The sequence below is a fragment of the Hyaena hyaena genome, unplaced genomic scaffold (assembly GCF_003009895.1).
Source record: "Hyaena hyaena isolate Hyena2069 unplaced genomic scaffold, ASM300989v1 scaffold_519, whole genome shotgun sequence".
NCBI classification, from domain to species: Eukaryota; Metazoa; Chordata; class Mammalia; order Carnivora; family Hyaenidae; genus Hyaena; species Hyaena hyaena.
The window spans coordinates 603,277-630,962 of NW_024081154.1; the positions used below are offsets into that span (position 1 = coordinate 603,277).

Sequence of the window (27,686 nt, forward strand, 5' to 3'; positions counted from 1 at the left end):
CAGAGACAGGATGAGTGGGGGAGGGACAGAGAGAAAGAAGGAAAAAGAGGATCCCAAGCAGGCTCCACACTGTCAGCGCAGAACCCAACGCGGGGCTCAGTCTCACAAACTGTGAGATCATGACTTGAGCCAAAACCAAGAGAGTCGCTTAACCGACTGAGCCACCCAGGCACCCCAAATAAAACATTTTTTTAAGTTTTTTAAAAATTTGGCTATAAGAAAAATAAATAAGTAAATAAATAAGTAACAATGAATAATAATAAATAAAATTCTATGAAGAATTAAAATGTATACTATATGACAAAGCTACTTATACATCCTACCAAAAGATTATACTAAAAGGTTATCTAAAGTTAGATAACCAAAGAATGGGTGTTATTAATAAAGTCATGCTTTGTATTAGAGACTAAAAGATTCCTTTTATAATTTTTTTTAATTTAAGTACAACTGATATACAATACTGTATCAATTTCAGGTGTACAGCATATTGATTTGACAATTCTATACCCTATGCTATGCTCTGCATGGTTAAGTGTAGTCACCATCTGTCACCATACATCATTACAATATTATTGACTATATTCCCTATGCTGTCCTTTTCATCTCCAAGACTTATTTATATTACAACTCGTAGTTTGTAAGAGATTCTTAAGTAGTAACCAGGTTAGAAATTTTGATACTGATTTTTAAATTCTGAACCAAAGAAAGGTAGCTTACCTGTGCTGTGACTGCTTATCAAGATCATCTTTGGCATGAGAATCTGGGCAGCAGTTAGTGGCTACACTCCCATCTCCTACCTACACAGCTACAAAGGCTCCTTCATTGCACGGCGGACACCTTCACAAGGACTGACACATAAACTCAGCCAACACCAGCATGCAGGCTCTCCAGACTGCCAGCCACTCACGGTCCCTGAGCCACTGTGCTCCTACTCTTGGTGTGACCTAATGCAATACGTTCAATTGCTACTGAGTTTTATTCTTTTCAAAAGTCCCTTGACTTCTGCAGAATCTCAGTTTCTTCACCTGGCAATGTTCAGTGGTTCAGGTCAGACTGACCTGGGAAACTCTGAGGGAGACAGTAGGGGACCCCACAGGCTCCCAGCAGTGGAGATTCTGATTCAGCAAGTCCCGAGGGGTGAGGGGCAGGGAGACAGAGGGTGGCGTGCATGTTTTACAGGTCTGTAAGTATCTTGTTCATCCCATCTTGTACAATTACTCAATTAAATGACATCAAAGTCAAGTCAAACTATAAAAATTCTGAGTCCAACTCAACGGCACTTGATCCAAGGGGAACTTCATCGTTGTTTGTTTTGTAGAAGCTTTCAACATAGCTTTTAAGAGATAGCCAAATGGACTGAAGGAACGGAGATCATTAGCAATCTAAAGTTTGTGTAACTGGGCCTCACAAAAGTACACAAATGCATTTAGTCTCTTCATTTCTCATATGACTACTTTAACAATATTAAGGCTTGTAAAAGTGGCACCAGAATGACTCGAGTCATCAGTCAAATGACAGGCACCTGGCTGGATAGATTGAGCGCACCTGTCAGTGGCTGCATTTTCAGAAGCTACTGACATCAGTAAGAATCATTGTTTCAAATCGAAAGTAGTAAGTGTTTAGGCTGCATCACATGTAAGACAGTTGCTACTGGGTGTGCTATATATATTATTTCAGTTACAAAGTCTTACGTCCGAACAAAGGGGAAAATGCATGCTATAGAATAGGTTACAAATTTTTGCTTTTAAGATGTAGTGTTAAGTCAAGGAACTCAGACGTATAAATAGATATTTGAATAACATAAAAATGACAATTTCAGTAAAGAAAAATAAGTACAAAGTCATACACACAAGTCAAACTTTCAATTAAAAGAGAATGATTTAAAAACCAACTTCTTTGGGGCGCCTGGGTAGCTCAGTGGGTTAGCATCTGACTCTTGATTTCAGCTCAGGTCATGATCTCATGGTTTATAAGTTGGAGCCCTGATGGGCCCCTCACTGACTTGGGATTCTCTCTCTTTCCTCTGCCCCTTCCCCCTCAACACCGCATATGCACATTCTCTTTCAAAATAAATAACCTTAAAAAAAAAAAAAAAGACTTCCTCAAGGAATACACCTGTGTCTTTTGCAATGTTCAAACAGTTAAAAAACAAAAGTTTTAAGTTGCTTGGTGCTTGATATTTAAAATATAATGGGAAAAATTAATTTTTTACCATATACATCATAATAATATGCATTTCCAAACTCCATATTAACATTAAAATCAAGAAAAGTAAAGACGCTAAGGGACTGATGTTGCCCTATAATGCTGCAAGATATACTTAAACACCGAGGTTGGTAGAAATGGAAAAGGGTAAAATGCTTGCCAAAATATGATTGTATGTATTTCCAAATCAAAGAAAATCGATTGTTTAAGCACTGAAGTCAATTTTTCCAACCATTATAAAGATCAGCATTAGCTATACAAGCATTCCTAAGGGCAAAGAGAAGTAGGTCATAAATTTCAAAAACAAGTTTTATGGTTTTAAGAATACAATTCTAAAATCGACATATTGCTGGAAAAAATCCTGGAGTTAGTTACATATGGCTTTTATTCAAAAGGTTAGCCGCTCTCCTTTTCACCACTTACACTATTATTTATACATACTTTTTTTTCTCTTACCCACTCTTCTGATCAAGAACAAAACTGAAGATTTTTAAAGCACACATCAACAAATTACAGTGCACTTAATTCACAACCGAAAACGGTAAACAAAAATTTACCACCAGCTGAGCACCCCTTCTAACCAAGCAGCTCCATGTTCCCGCATGGCATACACAATCAACTTTTCTGATTTTACAGACAGCTCCTCACTGTGATCATGTATAACCACTGGTTCAGAATATACATTAGATTCCCTCACTGATCAATTGCACTGTATCTGCTCTGTTTTAATCCACTCCCTGTGGAAGAACTGTTGCCTTTCAAAAAATATATACTGATCCTCCAACTACCTAAGTTTTTATTCAATTTTTTTAAACGTTTATTTTTGAGACAGAGAGAGACAGAGCACGAGCTGGGGAGGGGCAGAGAGAGAGGGAGACACAGAATCCTTTCAGACCTGAGCCAAAGTCGGACGCTTAACTGACTGAGCCACCCAGGTGTCCCCCAAGGTTTTTACTCAAAATGAGAAATGTTTCACAGTGGTCCTTCCAAAATTTGGTAGCCAATGCCTGTCTTGGTTAGTACTACGATGTGGTTGAGCTGATTACCTGAAGTAAGGGATATAGAAAAAGGATAAAGCTACAGACCCTGGCCTCACTTGATTCTTTCTAGAAAACTGTATTTAACCGTCTTTTTTTAAAAATACCTTTAGATAATTAGTTCCATCAGAGGAATTCATTACCTTCATGTATATCACCTACATGCACTTCACTTTCCTATAATATTTGGGTCTTAGATGCTCTAAATTAATCTATTTTTAAAACCACAATTATCACAGCAGCCTACTTTAAACTTGGCTGTCATTTCAGAACAAATCTTCTTATTAAAGAAATGTCAATGGAGAATTGAGGACTACAATTAACACCTAATGGCCGACACAACATTCCCCCCTCCCCCCAAAAATAACTAAGGAGAGCCTGTTTCCATGTAAATCAGAAATCTCTCAAACTAGAATAGTGTGTTTTGAGAAGAAAATTTATCTGACCTCAGATAATCTGAGGGTAGCAAATACTTAAGGCTTGTATTTTTTAAACCACTATTTCACGTACTATGATAAGCACATTTTCACCTAATTATATGAGGTAAAGCTAAAGTTAATATTTAAAAAGTTACAGGCTACTCTTGAAAATATGAATTTAAGCTTAGGAACTTCACATTAATTAAGGTGAGAAAAAAGCAAGAATAAACAGCTATTGCAATATGGGAGTAACAACAGATCAAATTCAATAATATTTTAATATCTACACAACAATGTCCCAGAACTTATCAAGAACACATCTCCTTCCAGAGGGGTGAAGGGATGGGAAAAATGGGTGAGGGAGAATGACAGACAACAGGTTCCCATTTATGGAGTAAGTCACGGGGATGAAAGGTACAGCATAGGAAATGCAGTCAGTGATACTGTAATAGTGTTGTATGGTAACAGATGGTAGCCACACTTGGGGTGAGAACGGAATAAAGAACAGAGCTGCTAAATCACTATGTTTTACACCTGAAAATAATGTAGCATTGTGTGCCAAGTGTACTTCAATTAAAAACAGGGGCACCTGGGTGGCTTAGTAGGTTAAGCGTCCGACTTTCGCTTAGGTCATGATCTTGTGGTTCGTGGGTTCGAGCCCCGCATCGGGCTCTGTGCTGACTGCCAGCTCAGAGCCTGGAGCCTGTTTCAGTCTGTGACTCCCTCTCTCTCTGACCCTCCCCTGCTCACGCTGTCTCTCTCTCTCTCTCCTAGAAATAAATAAAACATTAAAAAATAATAATAATAAAATAAAATAAAATAAAAACACATTTCCCCTTTACATGTGGGTAACATTAGTAGCCAAAACTATGTTTTCAGCTATGATTAGGACACTGTTCTGGTAAGGAAGGGGGGAAACACAACTCTTCCAAACTGTCCACATACACTAAATCACTCTCAGAAGAAGAACCTGTATAGTAACCACTTGATAAAAAAGGAGAAGTGCTCTATATTCCTAACTTGTTAAATACTCTTAAGCAGTTTTTTACTGGCATTTAACAAGAGCATATGTTTTAATGTTTTATGAGCAACAGTGTCATACTTAGCATTATGCCAGACATGTTTGCGTTTTCTCGTGGAAAAAAGGGGGCATGTCTAATGAAGAGAATAAACAGCATAAAAACACAACTTTGTGAGTAAAGAGCTAGACTCCAATTAATTTTCATTCTTCTACATGTGGCTCTTAACAGAACATGGAAAATTATAAGACAAAACACATTAGTACTTTATCTTCACACACACACACACACACACACACTAGGTAGTACAAATTCCTAGAATGTTCAGTAGAAAACCCACCCAATTTCCTTTGCTGTTTACCTCAGGATAATTATCAAGGGGGTTCAAAATAATTATATTTAGGCCCTAAAGTATCAAGACAGCATTATTTTGAATGCTGCGAATGCCTTTTGATAAACCGTAAACTGTATATCTAACTTAAAGCTCTTAAGCTTTCTTTCTGAATTTTAAGAAGTCACCTAACTTTCTGAGTTGTTTTTTCTACAATTAAGCAATTTTGTCAGAATACATCATTCTGTTGACTTCTTCATCTACACTGCAATTCTCTATAAAATCAAGATCTAGAAGTCAGCATACACAGATCGATAGGTAAATAATCACATTAGTTGTGACTAATCCACATACATGGACTCGTGCATGCATCCTGATGCATGAACTTCAACCATTTACTTCAAAATCAAGCTGTGTTTTTGCTGGGGCAGATTTTTCAATCACACATGCTTTAAAATCAATCCTTGCTCTTGTAAGCCCAGCTAAATGTCCAACATAGGGCATTTCAGCTTCTCTTATCTTTCCTTTTCCATTTAATACATGATCTCAATTCTCTTGACAATTCTCAGAGGTATCATTATACTCTTGTTCTGACTATAACCCCAACCCCTCAAAAATATACAAAACAATGATTCTGAAGCTTATATTTTCCACAGAAACTTTCACTCAAGCAAAGTGATATAGAAAACTGAAATTGTATATGGCTTAAATGTCACACACTGGCATCTAGAAAAGATATCTTCTAAAGAGGAGATGCATCGGGGCATCTGGGTGGCTCAGTCAGTTAAGCGTCTAACTTCAGCTCAGGTCATGAGCTCACAGCCTGTGGGTTCAAGCCCCGCATCGGGCTGTATGCTGACAGCTCAGAGACTGGAGCCTGCTTCACATTGTGTCTCCCTCTCTCTCTGCCCCTCCCCTGCTCATTCTCTGTCTCTCTCTCTCTCTCAAAATAAAATAAAGACATTAAAAAAAACTTTAAAAAAAATAAATAAAGAGATGTATCTCGCTTGAGAGGAAAAAAAGTGTCTTTCTTTTTCATTAGTGTCATACACTGTCACACACAAAATGACCCAGACACTTTGTGCAGATCTAACTGAGCTCTTTGTCTACACGGCCAATGTTCCCATGCACTCTCCAAAAGATTGCATCTCATCTTTAAGATGAACAAGTAATATCATTTTACCAGACAGCTTGGAACTTAATCATTTAAAAGCATGTTTACGGGAGCAGAATGCCATGACTACTATTACTACCACTGGCACTACAAGCAATTAGAAGCAGTTTAGGGCAGGAAGTTATAAAAGCTCAGCAAAATTTAATTAGACAAATTGGATTTTGGCAGAGAACTACACCCTGCTTCTATAAACAGTGCCATGGAATCCTTAATGACAATACAAGGCACTCATACTGAAATTCTCAAGTATCGAATGCCAACACCTAGGCCTCAAGTTCAAGCAGAGTTTTAAATTCAATGCTTCTTCAAGAGGGAAGAGAAAGGATTTTGCCAACTGAATCAGTACCTTTAATTTCCTCATTCCTTTCTGGTATTATTTTCTGTACATTCTACATAGAAGATTTAATTTCCTAAAAACGGGTTTTACTCTATGTCCTTAACACAAACTATACTGATCTGAACATAAACAATGCCACACTGGTTCAGGATTGTTCCGAATTCTTAACCAACAAACATCTATTATGGCTGTGATTTCTGCTGGAGGGAATATATTAGAGATTTGGAACATCTCAGGACTTGATTTGTTTCTGATATGTCAGTATTCTCCATAATAATAAAGAAAAGCAGAGAAAAAGATGCAACTAAAAGTACTTGAGATTTAGCAGACATTTGAGGACCAAAGTGAGTGTAGAATGAATGATATAAAACAATTTCCAGTGTCCACTTCTATAAACACTTGAGAGATGTTCCAAAACACCATCATTCATAAACTCACCAGATAAATACTGGACTGCATTTGAGCTATAAGAATGAATTTGTTCTGAGCATTTAACTGTAATGTTGAAAACACATTCACCCCAGAGCAACATGGGTATCATTTAATGGAGCTCAAAAAGATCATTAAGGGGGCCATTCTACCAAAAGATCACTGGGGGTGGGGGGGGGGGCACACAACCCATGCCACTTGTCCAAATATAAAGGAAAAAAAATATATTTTATGAGATTTCTTACACATTTTATGTGTGATTTTTACCAATTATTGTTGTTTTTTGATAATTAAAAAAAAGCCTCAAAAGCAATAACATTTAAAAAGGAAACTTTTCATGTCTAACACAATACTTTCAAAAGACGTGTTATGCATTATCTGGGCAAAGCTATATACTAAGCTATATACTAAGCACAGAGATAGTAAAACAAAACATCAAGAAAGCACAGAGCCAGAATCTGTTCCTTTCAGTTTATTTCCATTCAGTAGCCTCAAAGAATTTTTTAGGAAAAATAAGTTCAATTCCAAACAGTCTTCTGGAATAGTATTTCTATGAAATTGTATAAACACTAATGTACTTTTATTGTACACTAATGTATTGTATTTTGTTTATCCACAAAAGATAACTAATCCTTTCAGTGAGATGTTAGGTAACATGAGTGTCCTCCTAAAACCATGTTTTGGTAGTAGATTTCATATTGGTAATCAGAATCTTCTGATAACATTACAACTTTATGCTGTAACACCCAGTAAGCAATTTGAACCCATGTAATATACATACACACAAATAACAAACATCCACAGACTGATGGCACAGAAAATATCAATATGATTTTGTAGCTGTAAAAGAATGTTCAAAGTAATCAAGGAAATTTTTCAAAAGAATATTAAGGACTAAACACAAGGACTTCAACTCCACAGAATATTTAAAGGGACCAGAAATTTCTGTACCAACCTGCCTTTTGCTGATTTCTGAAGTAGCTCTTTTGAGGTTCAAAGACCTTGAAAACCTCAGCGCCTTCACCGAATCCTTCCGAGTGGCACCAGAAAAGGAGTAATACCTCTTTGCAGGTTTCCTCTTCAATTTGTCTGCCATCTCAACCCATTAAGAAGGCAAAATCCACAGTGACTTAGATTCCAAAACTAACTACAGACAAAATGATCCCCAAATACATAGCCTCCAAAACCCAAATATAGGACCTGTGTTTTACTCAGTCCTCTAGAAAGGGTAACATATTGAAAACAGGTAGACAACATAGGACAGAATCCTTTCCACATATGTGAACCTCACTGGAGGCACAAACTTTGCATATGGCAGCATTGACTCCTGCCTCACCAGGGACAGGTTCCACCACACTGAATAAAAACAACCTTCACCAGTTAAACAGGCCAGGGGTAGTTTGTCAGGAGTAAAAGAGGGTGTAGCAACACACCTTAGAGTCAGCAGGGTGTGAGTAAACACACCAGGTTCAAAGAAGTCTCCTTAACTCATTCCTTGCCAAAATAGACAGAAGGCTATGATCAAATCACAGCTCCTACTTCAAAACAGTAGACATCTTAGCACAACTATTTTCAATCTCCTTGAATGAATTCTCTTCTTCCAGTGAATGAGAAGTGAAGTAACCAAGTCTCAGTCTCAACTATCCAACTTTTTTGGGGTGCCTGGATGGCTCAGTCGGTTGAACATACAACTCTTAATTTCAGCTTGGGTCATGATCTCACAATTCGTGAGATTGAGCCCTGCATTGGGCTCTGTGCTGGCAGCATGGCAGCTGATTGGGATTCTCTCTCTCTCTCTCTCTCTCTCTCTGCCCCTCCCCTTATTATTTATTTAATAAACTTTTTTTAAAATATATAGGACAAAATATTCACAGGAAAAATGAATTTGTTGTCTGGAACACCTCTCCTCTGTCCCAGAAAGGAGACAAAAGGTATCTTTATGTCCCTTAAAAGGCAACAAGAGCATCTTTCCTTCACTTTATCTCAAGTCTAACTGAGGTGAGGCTGAGTGTGAGGAGAGATCATTAAATAAGATACACGAGGTAACAGAGAATTAGGTTTCCAGTGAGTACTATGAATATTTGCAACACAATTAATACTCATATCACTATTAATACTAGAGCCCCACAAAACTCACACAAGCCTAACCCAAGGATTGACAACTTAGTACATTCAAGGTAATATTTTTTAATTTAAGTAGTAATCTTAAGATTAGTTATTATTTTTAAAACACATTTACATAGCAATTATTAAAGAAATTGCATGACCAAACACTAGTCTATACCAGAATATCTGTGATAAATAACGTAAATACTGAAATTTTCAAGGTGACCATACTTAACAAAGACTTCTATACTGCAGTGCTGTTGAAAATGTCATCCCAGTCTCCGGTGAAGAACAGAAATAGAGTATGCCTTTGGAAATTCTTAAACAATTTGAGAGAATTATTTTATGTCTGTTAACTCTAATTATAGATGAAATAAAACCAAATAAAACACAAGCCACTTCTTCCTTATAATTAATTTAAATTGTATTTTACATTGTAATGGTCCATCACAGAATGAAAAAGAAAACAAATCTAGTCCTTCACCAAGGAAGTTTGAAGAGCGAAGGTCTACTGTGTTAACAGGTAGAAGGTAGACTATCAGAACATAAGGGAAGGAAATCAGAACCGGCACTAGGGATTACATTTCTGGTCTGGAGGCTGACTTGAACATACCTCCCAATTTACCTGCCTGAATATTCCCACCTACATATGAACTACTTCCTGCTGTGAAAGTACTTGAAATTAATTTATCCTTGGGATAAAGAACACAACCAAATTAGAGAAAACTTTTAGCTGAAAAGTATTTTGTTAGCATTTTCCTCTTCCTGTTTTACAATGGATCCCTGAAGGTAACCATTCTGTATTCATTTCAGTATCTCAAATTCTGTCTAGAATGGAAGAGATGCTCAATAAACATATCTGGGCTACATTAAAGAAAATGATGCTGTTACAGAAAACATTAAATACAGCTTTGTTTCAGTCTGGAGCTTCTACAACAGAAATCTCTACAATTACTGCTAATAACAAAATGCCTGAGAACAATAGTCATCGTTTGACTGTCCCCTTAAAAAGAAGTGTTACTGGGGGGCACCTGGCTGGCTGAGGTGGTTAAGCAGTTAAGTGTCTGACTCTTGATTTCAGCTCAGATCATGACCTCACTTCCTGAGTTTGAGCCCCACATCTAGCCCCACAACAGAGCTCTCTGGCCCTCTCTCTCTGCCCATCTCCCATTTGAGCTCTCTCAAAATAAACATTTTTTAAAAGTTGTTGTTAAAAACTAAAATAAATTAAGGTGTTGCTTATCAATTTTTCATAACAAGTCAAGCAATATACTAGACATTCCAATGCAAGGAATATCAGAATTCTGAAATATAGACTACAGATTCTGTAATTCCCTCACTCCAGGTGAATTTCTGATTTTATACTATGTGCTTTTATTATATTAACTAAGCTCTTCCTGGGGTGGCAGTCAAGTGAATGCCATCGAACATTAAACAGTTGGTTATGAAACTCACAAATCTCTAGTGGCTTTCGGAGTGTGAATTTCTGTACCTATCTTAGAAATAATACTACCATTATCTTGAGTCTGAAAAGCAATCTCTCTGCACTGTCTCTTTATACCTTTTAACTCAGTTGTTTTTCTCAAAATCTAAATTTTACCTTATTTTCACTCAATAGTGTTGATTCAGGAGAACTTGAGTTCCTTTTCCACATTTTATATTAATTTCCCAGTTAAAATTTATTAGTATTTTCCATCATAATCAAGGCAAGTGTTAACTCAAGGGTGTGTACCACAGAAAAAAACAATAAAAATTATGAGGTTATAATTACTGCAAATTTTTGCCACATGGAAATGCTCTTTGTCACATGCCTTTAAACACCATCTATTCTATACAGTGGTGATTTCCAAATTCTTATCGCCAACTCTGATCTTTCCCTTGAGCTTCAGACCTACACATCCAATCACCTACTGGACATCTCTGCTTAGAAGTCTCAAAGGCACTGCAAAATCAGTTAAATGCCCCAACAGGAAAGAGACCTACCTGACTGCCCCCAACCCTGTATCCTCATCCCACTCCTAAGTCTTCTACTTCTTCTATTCAAATAAACCTCCCACAGTGAGTGGAACCTCCATGCCCCCTCCCCTACTTGCTCTAGTTACAACTCTAAAAGTCACCCTTAAAACTTGCTTTGCCCTCTTTCCTCACAGCCTGAAATCCTAGAAATTCTAACTCCAAATGCATCTCAACTCCATTCATATTTCCCCAACTCTATTTGAGACTGAGCCACCATCATCTCTTCACTGGATGGCAGTCTTCTCATTGGCCTTTCTCCCCTTTCTGGCCCATACACAATGCATTCTTCCCAAAGCAATCTTCTTAAAAATATATATCTAAATATATTGCACATGCGGCTCCCTCTGCCTAGAGTCCTCTGCCCACAGCTGTTCTCCTCAACTGAAACCCAGCCCACCTGACTCCTGAGAGCTGGCTTTCCCAACCAGGTTAAAGAATCCTCCACCACTTCACCTATTTTCCATCACACCCCAAACTCACTCCCCTTGGTGTCTTTTCCTCATTACAAGGAGAGCTCTGCAAGATCAGAGACCCCTCCCCCATATATCCTCAGTACCTCCAGCTGTTTCTCAAATATGTTAGTGACTGAAAGGTATTTACTGAATAAAATAAAGATAAAACAAATGAATCAGTGAATCTGTAAGATCTTCTGAACTTTTGCTCAAACAAAAGTTATAATGGTAGTTTGATATACAAACAAGGGGCATCAATACACATGAATTGTTTACAATTATAAATGGCACTAAGCTCTTGACATTTTAATAAAATTTCACTTCAGAAGTCTTAGTAACCTAACATAATTAAATATAGTTAAAATCCACATATTTTACTAACCAAACTAACTTCTTTCTCCAACATCAACTGAGAATGAAAATGTTTACTATTTGGAACCAGACAGTAGCCCAAAGAAGTGAAAGAAATCTGTAAGTTTAGGAAACATATTTGACCCTCCCACTTTAAAATGGGCACACAACCGTATCTATCTTGCAGCCTTGATACAAAGGTGTAACCATATCCTGCTACAGTGTGTACTATAATGACGTTGAATTACACTTAATTTTCTTATTTATTCAATTTAAACTAAAAACAGGGGTGCCTGGGTGACTCAGTTGATTAAGCATCCAACTTCAGCTCAGGTCCTGATCTCACAGCTCACGAGTTCGAGCCCTGCATCAGACTCTGTGATGACAGCTCAGAGCCTGGAGCCTCCTTTGGATTCTGTGTCTCCCTCCCTCTCTCTCTGTCTGCTCACTCTGTCTGTCTGTCTCTCTCTCTCTCTAAAAAAAATAAATATTTTAAAAAGGTAAACTAAAAACAAAAATTCACCCATTTCTCACTGCCCTCCGTGTAATCGCTAATCTATTCTCTAGGTCTATAAGTTGAGGGTAGGGAGATGTTCTCTTTTTTAGATTCCACATATAATAGAGATCATATGGTATATGCCTTTTTCTTATGTACTTTACTTAGCATAATGCCTTTGAGGCCCATCCATATTGTCACAAATGGCAAGATTACATTATTTTAGTGCTGGATAACATTGCCTTATATCTGAACACCACAATTTCTTTATCCATTCATCCATCAGGGGACAATTAAGTTGTTTCCATGTCTTGGTTACTGTAAATAATGCTGCAATGAACATGCCAAATATATATTTTCGTTTTCTTCAGATAAATGCCCAGAAGTAAAATGGCTGGATCACATGGTAGTTCTATTTTTACTTTTCTGAGAACCCCCCATATGTTTTCCATAGTAAACCAATGTACATTCCCACAGGGAATGCACAAGGGTTCCCTTTTCTCCACATCCTCACCAGCATTGTTATTTCTTATCTTTTTTTTATAATTGTGCTTCTAACAAGTGTGAAGGGCCATCTCATTGTGGCTTTGCACTTCTCTGATCATTAATAAGACTGAGCATCTTTCCATACATCTGTTGACCATCTTTTGTCTTTTTTGGAAAAAAAGTCTATTTAGATCTTCTGCCCATTTTTTAATCAGATTGTTGGGGGTTTTTTTTTGTTTTGTTTTGTTTTTTGTTTTTGCTACTGAGCTGTATGAGTTCTTTATATATTTTGGATATTAGACTCTTATCACATATATGATTTGCAATTATTTTCTCACATTTGGTAGGTTGCCGTTTTCATTTTGTTCATGGCTTCCTTTGCTTTTTAGTTTGAAGTAGCTCCAAAATATTTTTAGTTTTACTAGTAGATTCATTCTGGAATTATACAAGGATCTAAGGATATGAAGCCCTGCCAGTTTTCCTCTTTCTCCAATATAAAATCCAGGAGGAAAAAAAAAAAATCTGGTACTTTCTATATCATTTCTATCCTTATGAATACTCGTGTGAATGAATTAAATAAATGGGATGATCTTCTGCATCGTATATAATTACTTTGAAATTATTCAGATAATATTAATGAAGAAGAAGAAAGTAATTTATCCATCTTCTTCCTTTTTTCTTTGTGTGATAACGTTTTATTACATACACAAAAAGTTGAATTTTACATATTTCACTCAAGATACTAAAGGAAAATTTAGGAAAAATATTTTTAAAGATGCAAATTATTATAAAGCATGTTTGGTAACAACATTTATTCTGGAGTGCTTGTTTTGAGATATGCTATTTTTCTGGAGAATGGTCAATGTCGACAGGGTAATATTTTAAATATTTAAATTTAATATTTTAAAATTGAAAACAAGGTCTGCCTCCCCACCCCCTACCCCACAGCTGTACTGAGATACAGTTGACATACAAGTTTGAGGTGTAGAACGTGTTGATTTGATACACCTATATATATTGCAAAATAATTACTACCTTAGTGTTAGCTAATATCAGTATCACATCACATAATTAACATTTCTTCTTTGTGGTGAGAATGTTTAAGATCTATTCTTAGCAATTTTTAGCATTTAATATAGTATTATTAACTATAATCACTATGCTGTACATTAGATCCCCAGAATTTATTCATCTTAAATTCGTATCCTTTGACCAACATCACCTTTTTTTCCCAGCTCAGAGGGCCTGGTAACCACAATTCTAGATTCTGTTTCTATGAGTTCAGCTTTTTAAAATTCCATATGTGAGATCACATAGTATGTGTCTTTCTCTGACTTATTTCACTTAACATAATGCCCTCAAAGAGGTCCATCCATGTTAGCATAAATGGCAAGGTGTCCTTCTTTCCTATGGCTGAATAATATTCCATTACACACAGAGACACACACACACAGACACAGACACACACACACACACACACACACACATACACAGATATGAGATCTTCCTTATCCATTCATATGTTGATGTGCAGTTAGGTTGTTTCCATACCTCAGCTACTGCAATGATCATGGAAATGGAGCTACCTCTTTGATATAATGACTTCCTTTAGATATATACCAATAAGTGGGATTGCTGGATTATATGTTGGTCTTTTTTAATTTTTTGAGGGACTCCCACATTGTTTCCCATAGTGGCAGCCCAAATTCACATTCCCGCCAACAATGCCTAAGTGTTCTCTTTTTTCTAACCCTCACCAGCACTTGTTATCTCTTGTTTTTTAATGATAGCCATTCTAACAAGTATGAGGTGATAGCTTATTGTGATTTTTTTATTTTACTTTTTAAAAAAAGTTAAGTGTTTATTTATTTTTGAGAGAGAGACAAAGTGCAAGCTGGGGAAGAGAGAGAGAGGGAGACACAGAACCTGAAGCAGGCTCCAGGCTGTCAGCACAGAGCCCGAAGCGGGGCTAGAATTCACGAACTGCGACATCATGACGGGAGCCGAAGTCAGATGCTTAACCGACTGAGCCTCCCGGCCACCTCAGCCTATTGTGATTTTAACAGGCATGTCCCTGATGATTAGTGATATTGACCACCTCTTCATCATATATCTGTTGGCCATTTGTAAGAATTCTTTAGAAAAAAGTCTATTTAGCTGCTCTGCCCATTTTTTTAATTGGATTTTTTGTGTTTTTGCTATTGAATGTTACGAATTCTTTATATATTTTGGATATTAATCCCTTATCAAATATATGTTTTGCAAGGATTTTCTCCCACTCCATTGGTTGGCTTTTCATTTTTTGATGAGCAAAAGCTTTTTTACTTGATGTAGTCCCACTTCTTTATTTTTGCTTTTGTTAACTCTGCTTTTGATGTCAAGTCTATTTGTGTTTTGCTTTGTTTTAACGATGCAGTCCTTGATGGCTCTCAAACACTAAAAATTGAAACTGGGATCTTCACTTTTTTTCTGTTCAGAAGAACATACACATAGATAGTATACTGGAAATCCTCAAATTCCAAGGATTCAGAGAATAATGTATTTCTTCCAACAACTATTGCTGAGAACATATTACCAAGCTCTTTTCAAATTGATAGAAATGTAAATTTTAAAAAAGGCAAATGAAAATAAGTATTATAGAATTTTTTTATAAAAAAGATTTAAGATAATGTGGCTTGTTTTTAAATCATTAGAAAATAGTATTAAAAGAATGAATGTTAACTAAATTTAACAATGATGGTGTTGGTGACATGACAAACAATGATGATGACAATTGCCACTTACTGGGGCCTTATTTTGCCAAAGAACGCTGAAACCTTCACACAAATTCCCAGATTTAAACCCAAATTTACACAACTTTACAAGGAAGGTACAATCATTACCCTCCACTTAGAGATAGGAAAACTGACATTAGAGAGATTAAATGATTTGATGCAGCTCATACAGTAAAGAAGTCATGGAGCCGGGACTCAAACACAGGCAGTGTGACTTCTCACCCACCGAACAAAATGCCCATCTTTGACAAAGTAACATAAAAGCAACGTGCACCCAACCAAGGAACCAAGCCCCGGCCTACAATTAATATGATAACTGAACGAGTGAGAGACACTTTCCCCTACTTTTCCTGACTCTGGGTGGCCCTAGACAAGCACAGTCTTGGCTGCTTTCCCTAGGAAAGCTCATGACAGTAGGCTGTCACCAATTTCAAAACTCCTAATGCTTATGAAGAGCCTTTCCAATAGAATGCTCATGCAGAAGGCCAAGCCCCCTTCTCTGTCTCTTCTACAAGCACTCCTTATCAACACCACCTCTGTTACACCTGGCCCAGCACTCCCCAACCCATCCACCCACAAATCAATGAGCTGTGGGCAAACCAGTACCCATAAAATATCTAAATGTTGGGAAACAATCTCTCTGAATTAATTAATTAGCATTTGGTGCTGTACTCAGCATTTAATTTAAATATTTTCTTCTTTAAAGCCTAACTAAAATAAATCCATTTAGGAGGAAATTAATCAAGTCATCTAGTTAATGAAGTCTATTTATACAAATCATTTCAATTCCAAGTTACCAAACTCTTTAATCAGTCCTTCCCTACACCAATTCACATTAAAGTTTAAAAAGATGATTCTAGGGGCACCTGAGTGGCTTAGTCAGTTAAGCATCCGACTTTCGCTTAGGTCATGATCTCGCAGTTCGTGGGTTCCAGCCCCGCGTCGGGCTCTGGGCTGACTGCCAGCTCAGAGCCTGGAGCCTACTTCAGAGCCTGTATCTCCCTCTCTCTCTGACCCTCCCCTGCTCATGCTGTCTCTCTCTCTCCTAGAAATAAATAAAAATATTAAAAAAAAAAAAGATGATTCTATTCTAAGTTATATTTAGAAATGCCTAACACTTTCTTCATATTGGAATTAGGAAGACACAGAATTATGGAGACTTTACAAAACAGAACATCAGAAAACCCCCAGTTAATCACATACTCCACTCTCACTGATAACCACTGACACTTTTCGGTGTGTCCTTTCAAACTTTTTCTGACACACATAATGATTTCTACTAAAATTAGACCATATTTCATATGTTGGCTTAGCCTGATTGTCAACAAATTTGTATGTGATTCATGAATTTATCTGCACTTCAATTCCAAACATCAACGCACCTCCAAAGTCACAAAATCAAGTCTAAACCCTTCATCTCCCACCCCATCCCAAAGCTAGCCTCCTTGCAGCACTCACTGCCCTGGTGAAGAGCCCACCTCCAGACTTCAGCGAGTAAACCACTCTGAGATCTCCCTCCTCCCCACCATCTGCACCTGGTCCAGCCTCCATCCATCCAACACCTCCTATGGCAAAACATGCTAACTGGTATCCGTGCACCACTCAGCCTCCCGTCCATTCATCCTCACACTGCATCCAGGGAGATATTTCTCAAATGTAAATCTGACCACCTAACATCCGATTTTTACTCACCTGCCCTTCAGATTCAGCTTGGTCATATTTTTTAGGCAAATCTTGCTTCACCCTGACTCGGTCAGGGTACTTTATCCCACTTTCCACGGCACCTTTCGTTTTCCTCAGACCATTATTTGTTAGTAACTCTACACTTAATTTCTGTGATTAATTCCAACTCTCACAATATACCATGAGGCCCTAGAAAGGAGGAACCATGTCTACTTTTGTTTGACACTACATAACAACACTGAGCATAATGCCTGGCACATACTAGGTGCTCAGTAAACTGGTTAAAGTAACTAATAGTAGAAATAATAGTCTTATTATCTTTCAAAGGAAATATTACATGTGATTATTATGATGATGAAGATGAGACCCTAGTTCACAAAAATTCTCTCACATGCTTAGTAATAAGTAATGTATTCATGGACGAAGTCTTCAAAAAAAAAATTAACTGGGAAGGGGGAGGGGAGAATAAAAAGAAAGTTATTGTAGGAACTCCTCAGCCCACTCCTACCTCCAGGATGTGGACATTCCAAAAATAACTGACCTCATGCTGCAATTTAGTGTTTTAGTCTTGACAACAAAGGAATTTAAATCTCAAAACTTTCTCTTCTCATGCGCCTGTTTTGGCGATGTATTAAATAAGGAGAAAAACTGATTCTTTAAAGAAATTAGATTTGTTGCAATTATGAGCTGTGAGCTCTCACTACAATTTAAGCAGCAAGCCATTTCTTCACAGAGTGGGGCTTATTAATGCTTTAACAACTCACTTCGATATCACCAAATTCATTTTAACAATGCTTATTCCAGATCCAAAAATATGTTCTTCATTCTCATCTGAAAACTATATAGACTATGACTGCTTTCAGTATAAAAACAACAGAGTGCTTCTCTCCACATTATCAATAACTAGGGCACAGAATGTGTAACGCCCTTTTTAAAGTCTAAGTGTACATGTTTCCCACAGATAAGTAGGATATACTTGTGCCATCACCTCACTGGACACTGATTTTTTTTATGGCTTGATGCCAAAACAAGTAAAATAATGATTTACACATAGGAAACAAATAATAACACCTAAAACAGTAGAAAATGACGAACTTTTAAAATGAAAGCATGTTCCTGGGGCACCTGGGTGGCTCAGTTGGTTAAACATCTGACTTCAGATCAGGTCATGATCTCATGGTACATGGGTTCAAGCCTGGCTCAGAGCCAGGAGCCATTTTATGTGCCTCCCTCTCTCTCTCTTCCTTCCCTTACTCATGCTCTCTGTCTCTATCCCTCTCTCAAAGATAAATATTAAAAATTAATTAATTATTGATTGATTAAAGAATATTCCTTACCTGAAAGTTGTGCCATGCATATATTTCAAAAGCAAGATTTACTACAACACATTTTGGCAATACTAATAGAAATCTGACAGGGCAGTAATATTATGAACATAAGAGGCACAAAAATGACAACAGTTTATAAGTTAGAAGCTATTTATCAATGAGAAGAATAATGAGAACGTGTGATATGTGCCTCTGTACTAGCTTTATCCTACATGCAGAAATTAGTGCTTGCCCATGATCCCAATTAATTTTTCAAGTTTCCTTTTCTCAGCATGCTGAGACAGTGACCAGACTGCCCCCCAGAAAATTCTTCCCAACCAGCAACAGTCCCCACAACAATCCTCCATGGTGCCTGGGGTCCAGTGTCCATTCTTCAAGTTCATACAAACTTCCAGAAAGAGTTTAAATTACTATTCCATTCAACCCTTCCTCCACAACGAGCAAGGAACAGATAATGGAAGATATTTCCCAAGGTCATCACCAAAATAGCACATGCATGACATCATTCTTGGTCAAAACAAAATGACACCCAAAAGTGACAAAGAAAATGTTTGTTACTGCATCTTAAGTCACCTTCAGCACCAAAGGTAAGAAAGGAAGACGGTGACGTGTGGAAGAAAAAGACATTCTTCTCGCTGCTCACGCACACAGAAGTGCACATCTCTTCAACTCTAAGCTCTGAACCAGTCTGCCCGAAATCTCTATTTAAATGTTTTACCATCAGTCTCATGCAACTGCCATGCAGAAGGAAGTGAATAGGAGACATTTTTTTTTCTGTAATCTATTTGGAAACTTTGAGTTTTACTGTAGTACATGGAGGAATGACAGGAGGGACCTAGACTGATTTGCGGGGAACTGAAGGAAGGTTCACTAAAATAATAAATAACGAGGACCACACTGGAAAGAAAGTCAGACAAGAAACGGCTTGGCACTTGGGAAAGCTCATATAGTCAAACTCATTACAGCTGTTCTAATAGGTGCTACAGATAATATGAAAACCATTTCAGGTTTTCATCATTTGCGAAAAATGTCAATTGAGAAAACAGAGAATTAGATTCTAAGGGTAAATAAAACCCATGACAGCATACACACTCTGATCCTCTGTTCCCTTTCACTGGAAAGCAGCAATGCACAGAAGGGACAAACAAAACAGGGCATCTTTATATGCCCAAAGTAGATCTAGAATATTCTAGGTCTTAGAAAATCAAACCTACTCCAAGATGCCAAAAACAACCCAGGTAAATGCCATTTTGAATAAACTTGGGCAAACCCCTGGCCATTGGTATTGTATAGGCACTAAAGGAAAACTTCCTCAGTGCTGTGCATTAAACTCCAATAACTAAAGGATGATGAGCAAAACGAGGTACTAATTAGGTACTACAATTTTCTTTTGCTATCATTTGAATTACTGCCTCTTAATCCTAATGTCCCTCTATAAAAAGTAATTTTTCATGATTTCACAAACTCACAGTGACTGACTATATCATTCACCTTTGAAAGAAACTTTCCCATCAGAGACGCTGACGGCAGGGCCATTGAAACATGGCCTCAAAGTGTAGTGGGCCTAAATACCAGCTGAAGGGTTTATAAAACGCAGCTGCCCCAGCCTGGCTACTGAAGAGCCTGCCTGCCTAGGCTAGGTTTCTGCATTTTAAATACACACCAGCACATTTTCATTAAGCAAGACAATTTTTAGGGGAATTTTATTAAGAGAACGGCAATGCCGGTTTTAACCTAAAAGCAAAACAAGTGTCAAAATCCTTACTCAGACTTGCTGCCAAAAATAGCTGAAAATGCTCCAGGATGATTAAATCAGAGTCAGATTTCAGAGTCATGGAAAGGAGCCATACAACTGACTACATGCAAACCCTTCGGTCTGAATAATGCATCTGACAATACCATAAATTTAAGTGTTGAGATTTGGGATTATTAATTTTATTTTTATAGTTACAACTTCAAATGGGTCCTTTAAGAAAATCGTTCAAAACTTTAGTCATATAAATTTAAGTATTTCTGTGCAAAAACAAATACAAAATTTTTAAAAAATATTTCTGAACAAATAAAACAATAATTTAAGTTATTTCAGACGGTGGTACACAGTACTGTCTAGCATTTTTCTATTTGGAAAATGAATTTAATCTGCATGACATAAAACTCCCTAAAAACATATTTCATTTATTAATAGTTAAAACATTCTTTTTCAGGGGTACTTGGGTGGCTTAGTCGGTTGGACATCCGACTTAAGTTCAGGTCATGATCTCATGGTTTGTGAGTTCAAGCCCCACTCACACTCTGTCTCTCAAAAATGGATAAAACACATTAAAAAATATAAAACATTCTTCTTCAGGTTAAAGGATTTTTTTAACTTGAATAGGATATACAATAAAAAATTCTAGAAAAGCATAGATTTGGGGCTGCCTGGGTGGCTCAGTGGGTTGAGCATCCAAATTCAGCTCAGGTTATGATCTCACAGTTTGTGTGAGAGAGCCCTACAGCAGGCTCTATGCTGACAGCTTGGAGCCTGGAGCCTGCTGCTTCAGATTCTGCCTGCCTACCTGCCCCTCCTTCCCTCTCTCTCTCTCTCTCTCTCTCTCTCTCTCTCTCTCTCTCTCTCTCTCTGTGTGTGTGTGTGTGTGTGTGTGTGTGTGTCCCTCCTCTGCTTGTGCTCTCGCTCTCTCTCTCAAAAATAAGTAAACTTTAAAAATGTAGATTTGTCATGATCAAATTCATATAACATAAAATAAATATAAATACAAAAATTAAACACAGTTTAAGTATCCTCTGATTTTAATATGCAACTATTTTAGAAGATCATTCAGTTTGCCTCTTTTGTGTGACCTAATTCTTTTGTGTGACCTAATAGATCTTATGTGCAACCTCCATTCTTTTGTGTGACCTAATAGTTAATTGTCTTAAAAGAAGAGCATTATTTCCAGTTCCTGAGTAACAAATTATCCCAAAGACCTAAACAACAGTATCAACCACCTTAACCTAAGTGATCTCCATAGAACACCCAAATCCAGCTGCAGAACACACTTTTCAAGGACACGTGGATCATCCACCAAAATTTCCTACACTGAAAACTCAAAAGATTTTTTTAATCATACTGTTGAACATCTACATCTCAAAGATTCTACCTATTCAAAATGTGAATACTGTGGAAAGGGTATTTGCTGGTTGAGGTGCCAGCAGGAAGGGTGAGAAACTGTAATCTGTACTCCACGAACCCATAAAGCATGACTGCAGGTGTTGAGTACACACGAGTACACTGAGCTCAGTGTTCTCAGGAGCACTGACACAGTGCTCAACAACCCAAAGTCCACAGTGGGTTACTCCAGGCAACACACCAGAGCAAGGCCCAACACAGAAGCAGTCTTATAAGCTAATTCTTATTCACTCTGTTGAAAGGCCCAAAGTCAAAGTGTGAAGTAGAATACCAAACTTGAGGCAAAACCTAAGTCTGTACACAATCAGAAAGGAAACACAGGCAGATAAATGCAGGCGTGCTCAGAACACAAGAATGCCAAAGACAAAAGTACACAGATGACCAACCTCAGCTTTCCCCACAGTAACTAACTACCCAAAACAAATACCATACCAGAGGCCATAATTTCCTAACACGAAATACCACATGCAGCTATGTTGACATAGCCATGGTTAATGGGCACAGAAATATATTTACAATCAACTCAAAGAAAAAAAGTAGGTTACTATTCAATCCTTCTTATTTAAAAGAAAAAGGGTCTGTGACTGTATCTAAACAGAAAGAAAGCTCAGGATGCAAAGCCCACTCAAATAACAAGACGGATGAGCTTTCGGCAGCAATGGAATCACAAGTGATTACTTCCTTCTTTGTAGGTTCCTTTTCTTCACAAGAAGCTATATGATTTTTATATGGAAGGAAGGAAGGAAGGAAGGAAGGAAGGAAGGAAGGAAGGAAGGAAGGAAGGAAGGAAGGAAGGAAGGAAGGAGAGAGAGAAAAGGGGACAACAGGAAAATATTGAAAGATTACTATAACCTTAGTACATCACTTTGTAATATTATGGTTGGCCAAGGGCAGCTGTTTGAATTCTTCATGAACCCTTTAAGCTTTGAAGCTGAACTACACAATAAACTGACTGTAATTTAAGTCTCTAGATAAGTGGACTACAGGGAAAGGATTTGAGAGTCACCTTATCCCTGGCTCACTGAAAAGTCCAAAAATAAGTGACACCAAGAGAAATAGCAGCAAATCATAAACGGGCAGAAAGTTCTGCATTTTTGACACAATGTGTTCCTGGCCCTCAGGAGCTGCAGGAACAAATCCTGCAATGACAGGTGCTAGTGAATCAAATACCCCTGAATTTGCACACCATTTGGTGCCTGAAAATATTCACCTTCCTTAAGATTTCAAGAAAACATAGAAGACACCCACCAATTCTGAACCAGCTACTATGCCATCAGCAAAGTAGGAGCAGAGAAGACAGGACAGCTACATTTAGGCAGCTCCCAGCCAAGTTCTCCAAGAGGGAGGATGCGGCAGAGGGCCGAAAAGGGGAGAGGGGAGGGAAGGAGGGAGGAAGAGAGAGAGAGAAGGAGAGGGAGAGAGAGAGAGAGAAGAAGAAGGAGGAGGAGGAGGAGGAGGAAGGAAAAGAAAGGGAGGGAAAGAGAGAGAGGAAGGAGGAGGAAAGGGGGGAAGGAGAAGGAGAGGGCAGGCAGAGGGAAGAAGGGAGAGAGAGAGAGGGAGGGAGGGAAAGCTCCCCAGGAAGAACCAGAGAGAGTACCAGTAACCTTGCCAGCTTCCAACCCCAAGATGACACACTGTATATGCAGCTGGCAGCCCCTCCGTGATCTCGTCACAGCTCGAACACAAACGACGATGTGGCCAAAGCCTGCTAAGCCCTGGCACCTCGTGACTTCCACATGCAGAGCCAAACACCCTGTCACAAATTCTTAAAATACTGAGTGTCATTTCTTTTCCTCCTCCTCCTCTTCCTCCTCCTCATTCCCTCAAAGAGCACAGACAAAAGGGTGGGTACAAGGAGGCCAGTAAAGTGCCACACGCATGGGGAAAAAAAAAAAAACACACATACTAACTGATGATGGCACTGCGGTGTGAAAGCCCACCGAGAGCAGCACTGAGGGAAGCATGGTTTCTGAAAGCAGAGCACACGGCGGGAGCAGGCCGGGGATGCACCTGCCCCCTCTGTAGCCCACGCTGCACAGGCCAGCTGTTGGCACGGGCCAGCGCTCGGATCAGACCTTGGAGACCCTGCACTAGCACACCCTGAAATGGACCTCAGCTGTCAAGGAAGTTGTTAGATTTGGTTAAAATAAAAGGAAAAAATGGCATGGGAGCTTCTTAAAGGTATTTCTATTTAAAAAGTTGCAATTTTAAAATTCCAAAATGTAGTAAACCTAATAAAGCCCAAATGTCAAGAAAAGTATTATACCCTCCATTTCAGGGTAATGAAGACTCACAATACTTGTTATAAAACAAACATAGCAGTGTGAGTGGCCCTAAGGTTCTTTACAGTATGTGTCTGAACAGGAAGGGAAGTACTCCCATCTACTCCCTCCCTCCCCAGTCTTCACTAAATGCATCCAGAGCGGCTTCCCTGGACTTGAACTCACTCTGTCTTTATCATCTGCTACATCACAGAGGGTGTCGTCAAGGTCTAGTATTCCTCCGTCTCCATGTTCAAGTCTGTGCACCTGTATCCAGTAGTTTGGATCCTGCAGAGAACAGAAACATCAAATACAGCAAGTTAGCATCACCAAAGGAAATGCAACAAGCTAAACTGTGATAATTCCCTGCCCATAAAGAGGAATCCACAATATCAACAATATTGCAACTGGCTGAAAATTCAGGTAGTTCCCTGTCTCTGCTGTTGTCAGGTTCTCTTTTAAGATGGACTCATGCATACTCTCTCTGAGCTGCTGAGGCACAGTTGTGACAGGAACAGAAACTAGCCTAAGTCACTGCCTAAAAAATATTGGTTTCTTAAAGTATGCTGGGTTTTCCATTGTCCACCATGAAACGATTTTTAAATCTTCTCAATCCAATCCATACAGATCATCTAATAAGCAGGGAACATCTATCACCATGTCTGAAAAACTCATGTTACAGCCTATCTGGGGAAAAAAAGGAGGTTGCACACCCCACTGGCTCCATGCACGTCCTAAAAACAGGTATAAATGTACTAATTTAGAATAATGCTGACAATACCATTAGTAAGCAAAGCAAGCTCAGAACAATGCTATGTGGTTGGAGTCTATTTGTGTAAAAGCAAAGCTAGATACAATTGTATATGCACATATAAAAATATTCCCAAAAATACACACCAAAATGATCAGTGGATATACCTAAGGAGTGGGATTGGGAGAGAAGGAAGATAGAGGACTCCATTTTAAACTTTGTACACTTCTTCGTAGGGTGTGTTCACACTTGAATATGTATACACACATCTACAAACACACATACATATGCAAACATACACATACATATCCATACACACTATAATACGAAACCATGCTTTAAAATAATATTTGAGGGGTGCCTCGGTGGCTCAGTCGGTTCAGCGTCTGACTTCGGCTCAGGTCATGATCACATGGTTCGTGGGTTCGAACTCTACGTCGGGCTCTGTGCTGCCAGCTCAGAGCCTGGAGCCTGCTTCAGATTCTGTGTCTCCCTCTCTTTCTCTGACCCTTCCCTGCTCATGCTGTTTCTCTCTCTTTCTCAGAAATTTTAAAATAATAATAATAATATTTGAGGGTCGCCTGGGTGACTCAGTTGGTCAAGCGCCAGACCTCAGCTCAGGTTATGATCTCACAGTTCGTGGGCTCAAGCCCCAAACTGGGTTCTGTGATAGCTCAGAGCCTGGAGCCTGCTTCAGATTCTGTGTCTCCCTCTCTCTCTCTGCCCCTCACCCTCGTGCACTTGGTCTGTCTGTCTCTCTCCCTCTCTCTCTCTCCCTCCCTTCCTCAAAAATAAACATTAAAACATGTTTAAATCATTTGAAAAAGAACATAATTGTTTTAAGTTTCTACAATCATTCTCATTTGCACACTTGAATGAAAATATACTAGACTGTATTTTTTTTTTACCATTAGCTACAAATGATCCACAATCCAGAATTACTAATATAAAGTTCAATTTGAGTTAACAATCCACTTTTCCCATCTGAACAGCAATGTTTGGTATGGCTCTTTCATGAAAGAAAGGCTGGTGGGGAAGAGGGAAGATGACTGATTTTAGACTGCAGCTTCTGGAACCGCACCCTACATCCACTGACTCACACCTTGAGGCCAAGGAATTCATACCCATAAGAAGCCCTCCAAGAGAATCTCTAACACCTGAGAATCACTAAAATGAACACTTCTTAAAAAATACTGAATTGCCAATCCTTGTCACTTTTTCACCATCAGAGAAAGCAGCTCAGACCCTAATTCTCAGTCATTAAACATTACCGTGAAAACCACTAGTGCAAAGAGCCTATAGTTACCCTGCAACCTCATTTATCTGGATTTCTGTCAAGGGAGAGTCAGTACTCAAACTGATTGTTCATCCAGAAAACAGACTAAATTTGTCAAACACACAACACATATCTACCCTCCAAGAGAAATCGGGAATAATCAATATCCTGCGGGTGAATAAAGCAAGCTATTATTTTGTAGCCACTTAGAACAGGGCCATCCTGCCCTCCACTTCCCACCAAGGAAGCTGTAGGATGACCTAATCAATTTAAATATCAACTTTCATTTCTGAAACGCTTTTATACACAAGGAAGCAGACTGACCTCTAAAACGCAACTTACAAAACCTGCTCTTTAAGCTTCCCAATCCTCCGCACTTGCTCCATATGAAGTCATAACCTACAGCCTCTCTAGAATATTTGGAGCTACTCCTTCTAAATAAGTTCCCTCCTAGCAATGTTCTCAACCTCTTGATTTTTGTATTTCAGAACTTGCTGTGTTCCAGCCTTTCTCCATCAGTTCGTTCCCCTTTCGCAGCCTGTATTAAGTCCTGCCTACCTGTCTGCCTGCTCCCCATGGAGGCCCAGGGCCTCTACTACCCAGAGCTGCACCTTATCATCCGGGCTAATCCTTCTCACCCATCATGACAACCCAGTCATCATCTTCTCCAAGAGCCTTTCCTGACCAGAAAGCCCCCAAAACAGATTAGAAGTCTATCTCTAGCCTCACCATTAATGTTTCTAAAAACCATAGCAGTATGCAGGCACCTGGGTGGCTTAGTCGGTTAAGCATCCGACTTTCGCTTAGGTCATGATCTCGCGGTTCGTGGGTTCGAGCCCCGCGTCGGGCTCTGTGCTGACTGCCAGCTCAGAGCCTGGAGCCTGTTTCAGAGTCTGTGTCTCCCTCTCTCTCTGACCCTCCCCCTCTCACGCTGTCTCTCTCTCTCCTAGAAATAAATAAAACATTAAAAAAAAATTAAAAACCATAGCAGTATGGAAAATAGTACTCAGTATAAATGTGGAGCCTTTAAAAGCTGTTAATATCATATCTTATACACGCTTAAATAATAGTTCAAAACCTTCTACTGACCCTACTTTACCCTCTAGTCCCTCTACCAATTCTCTGATTCCCTAAGATTTGATATCTCAGAATCTTCTTCTCTCATAATCCTGTTCCAGTGAAGCTTCCTCCCCATCACTCTCCCAAAAATGTCCATCAAGGTTACCAACAGCCTCCACATTGCTTAATGCAATGGTCCATTCTCAAGACTCACTGTCCTCGGTCCTTCAACAGAATGTTATACCACTAATTACTCCCTCCCCCTTCAAATACTCTATAAAATTGGCTTATAATCTTTCAACTGTCTGATCAAGCCTTGTCTAATTTTGAGATCCAGTTGTTGTCTCCTGCCTCAAGAAGGGTCTTGATTCGATGGTCAGCTATGCCAAGTAGCCATGACAACACCATGTCAAAACACCTATCAGGCCAGCACTCATTATATGCCACTCCATAATACGTGAACAGAAACTATCTGAAGAGAAAACACCAAGTGGGAAATCAGCACTAATCCCAACAGAGCATATTATACT

At 38.6% G+C, this 27,686-nt stretch overlaps 1 protein-coding gene across 15 annotated transcripts in view; it reads right to left on the minus strand.

Annotated features, from left to right (window-relative positions):
• Positions 1-27,686, minus strand: part of PARD3 (par-3 family cell polarity regulator) — a 673,368-nt gene that overhangs the window by 529,045 nt on the left and 116,637 nt on the right. For all 15 annotated transcript variants that reach the window (XM_039255313.1, XM_039255311.1, XM_039255312.1 and 12 more), the window contains exon 2: positions 24,257-24,358. In XM_039255313.1, the coding sequence (XP_039111244.1) occupies positions 24,257-24,358 (102 nt within the window). The remainder of the gene's footprint in view (positions 1-24,256; positions 24,359-27,686) is intronic.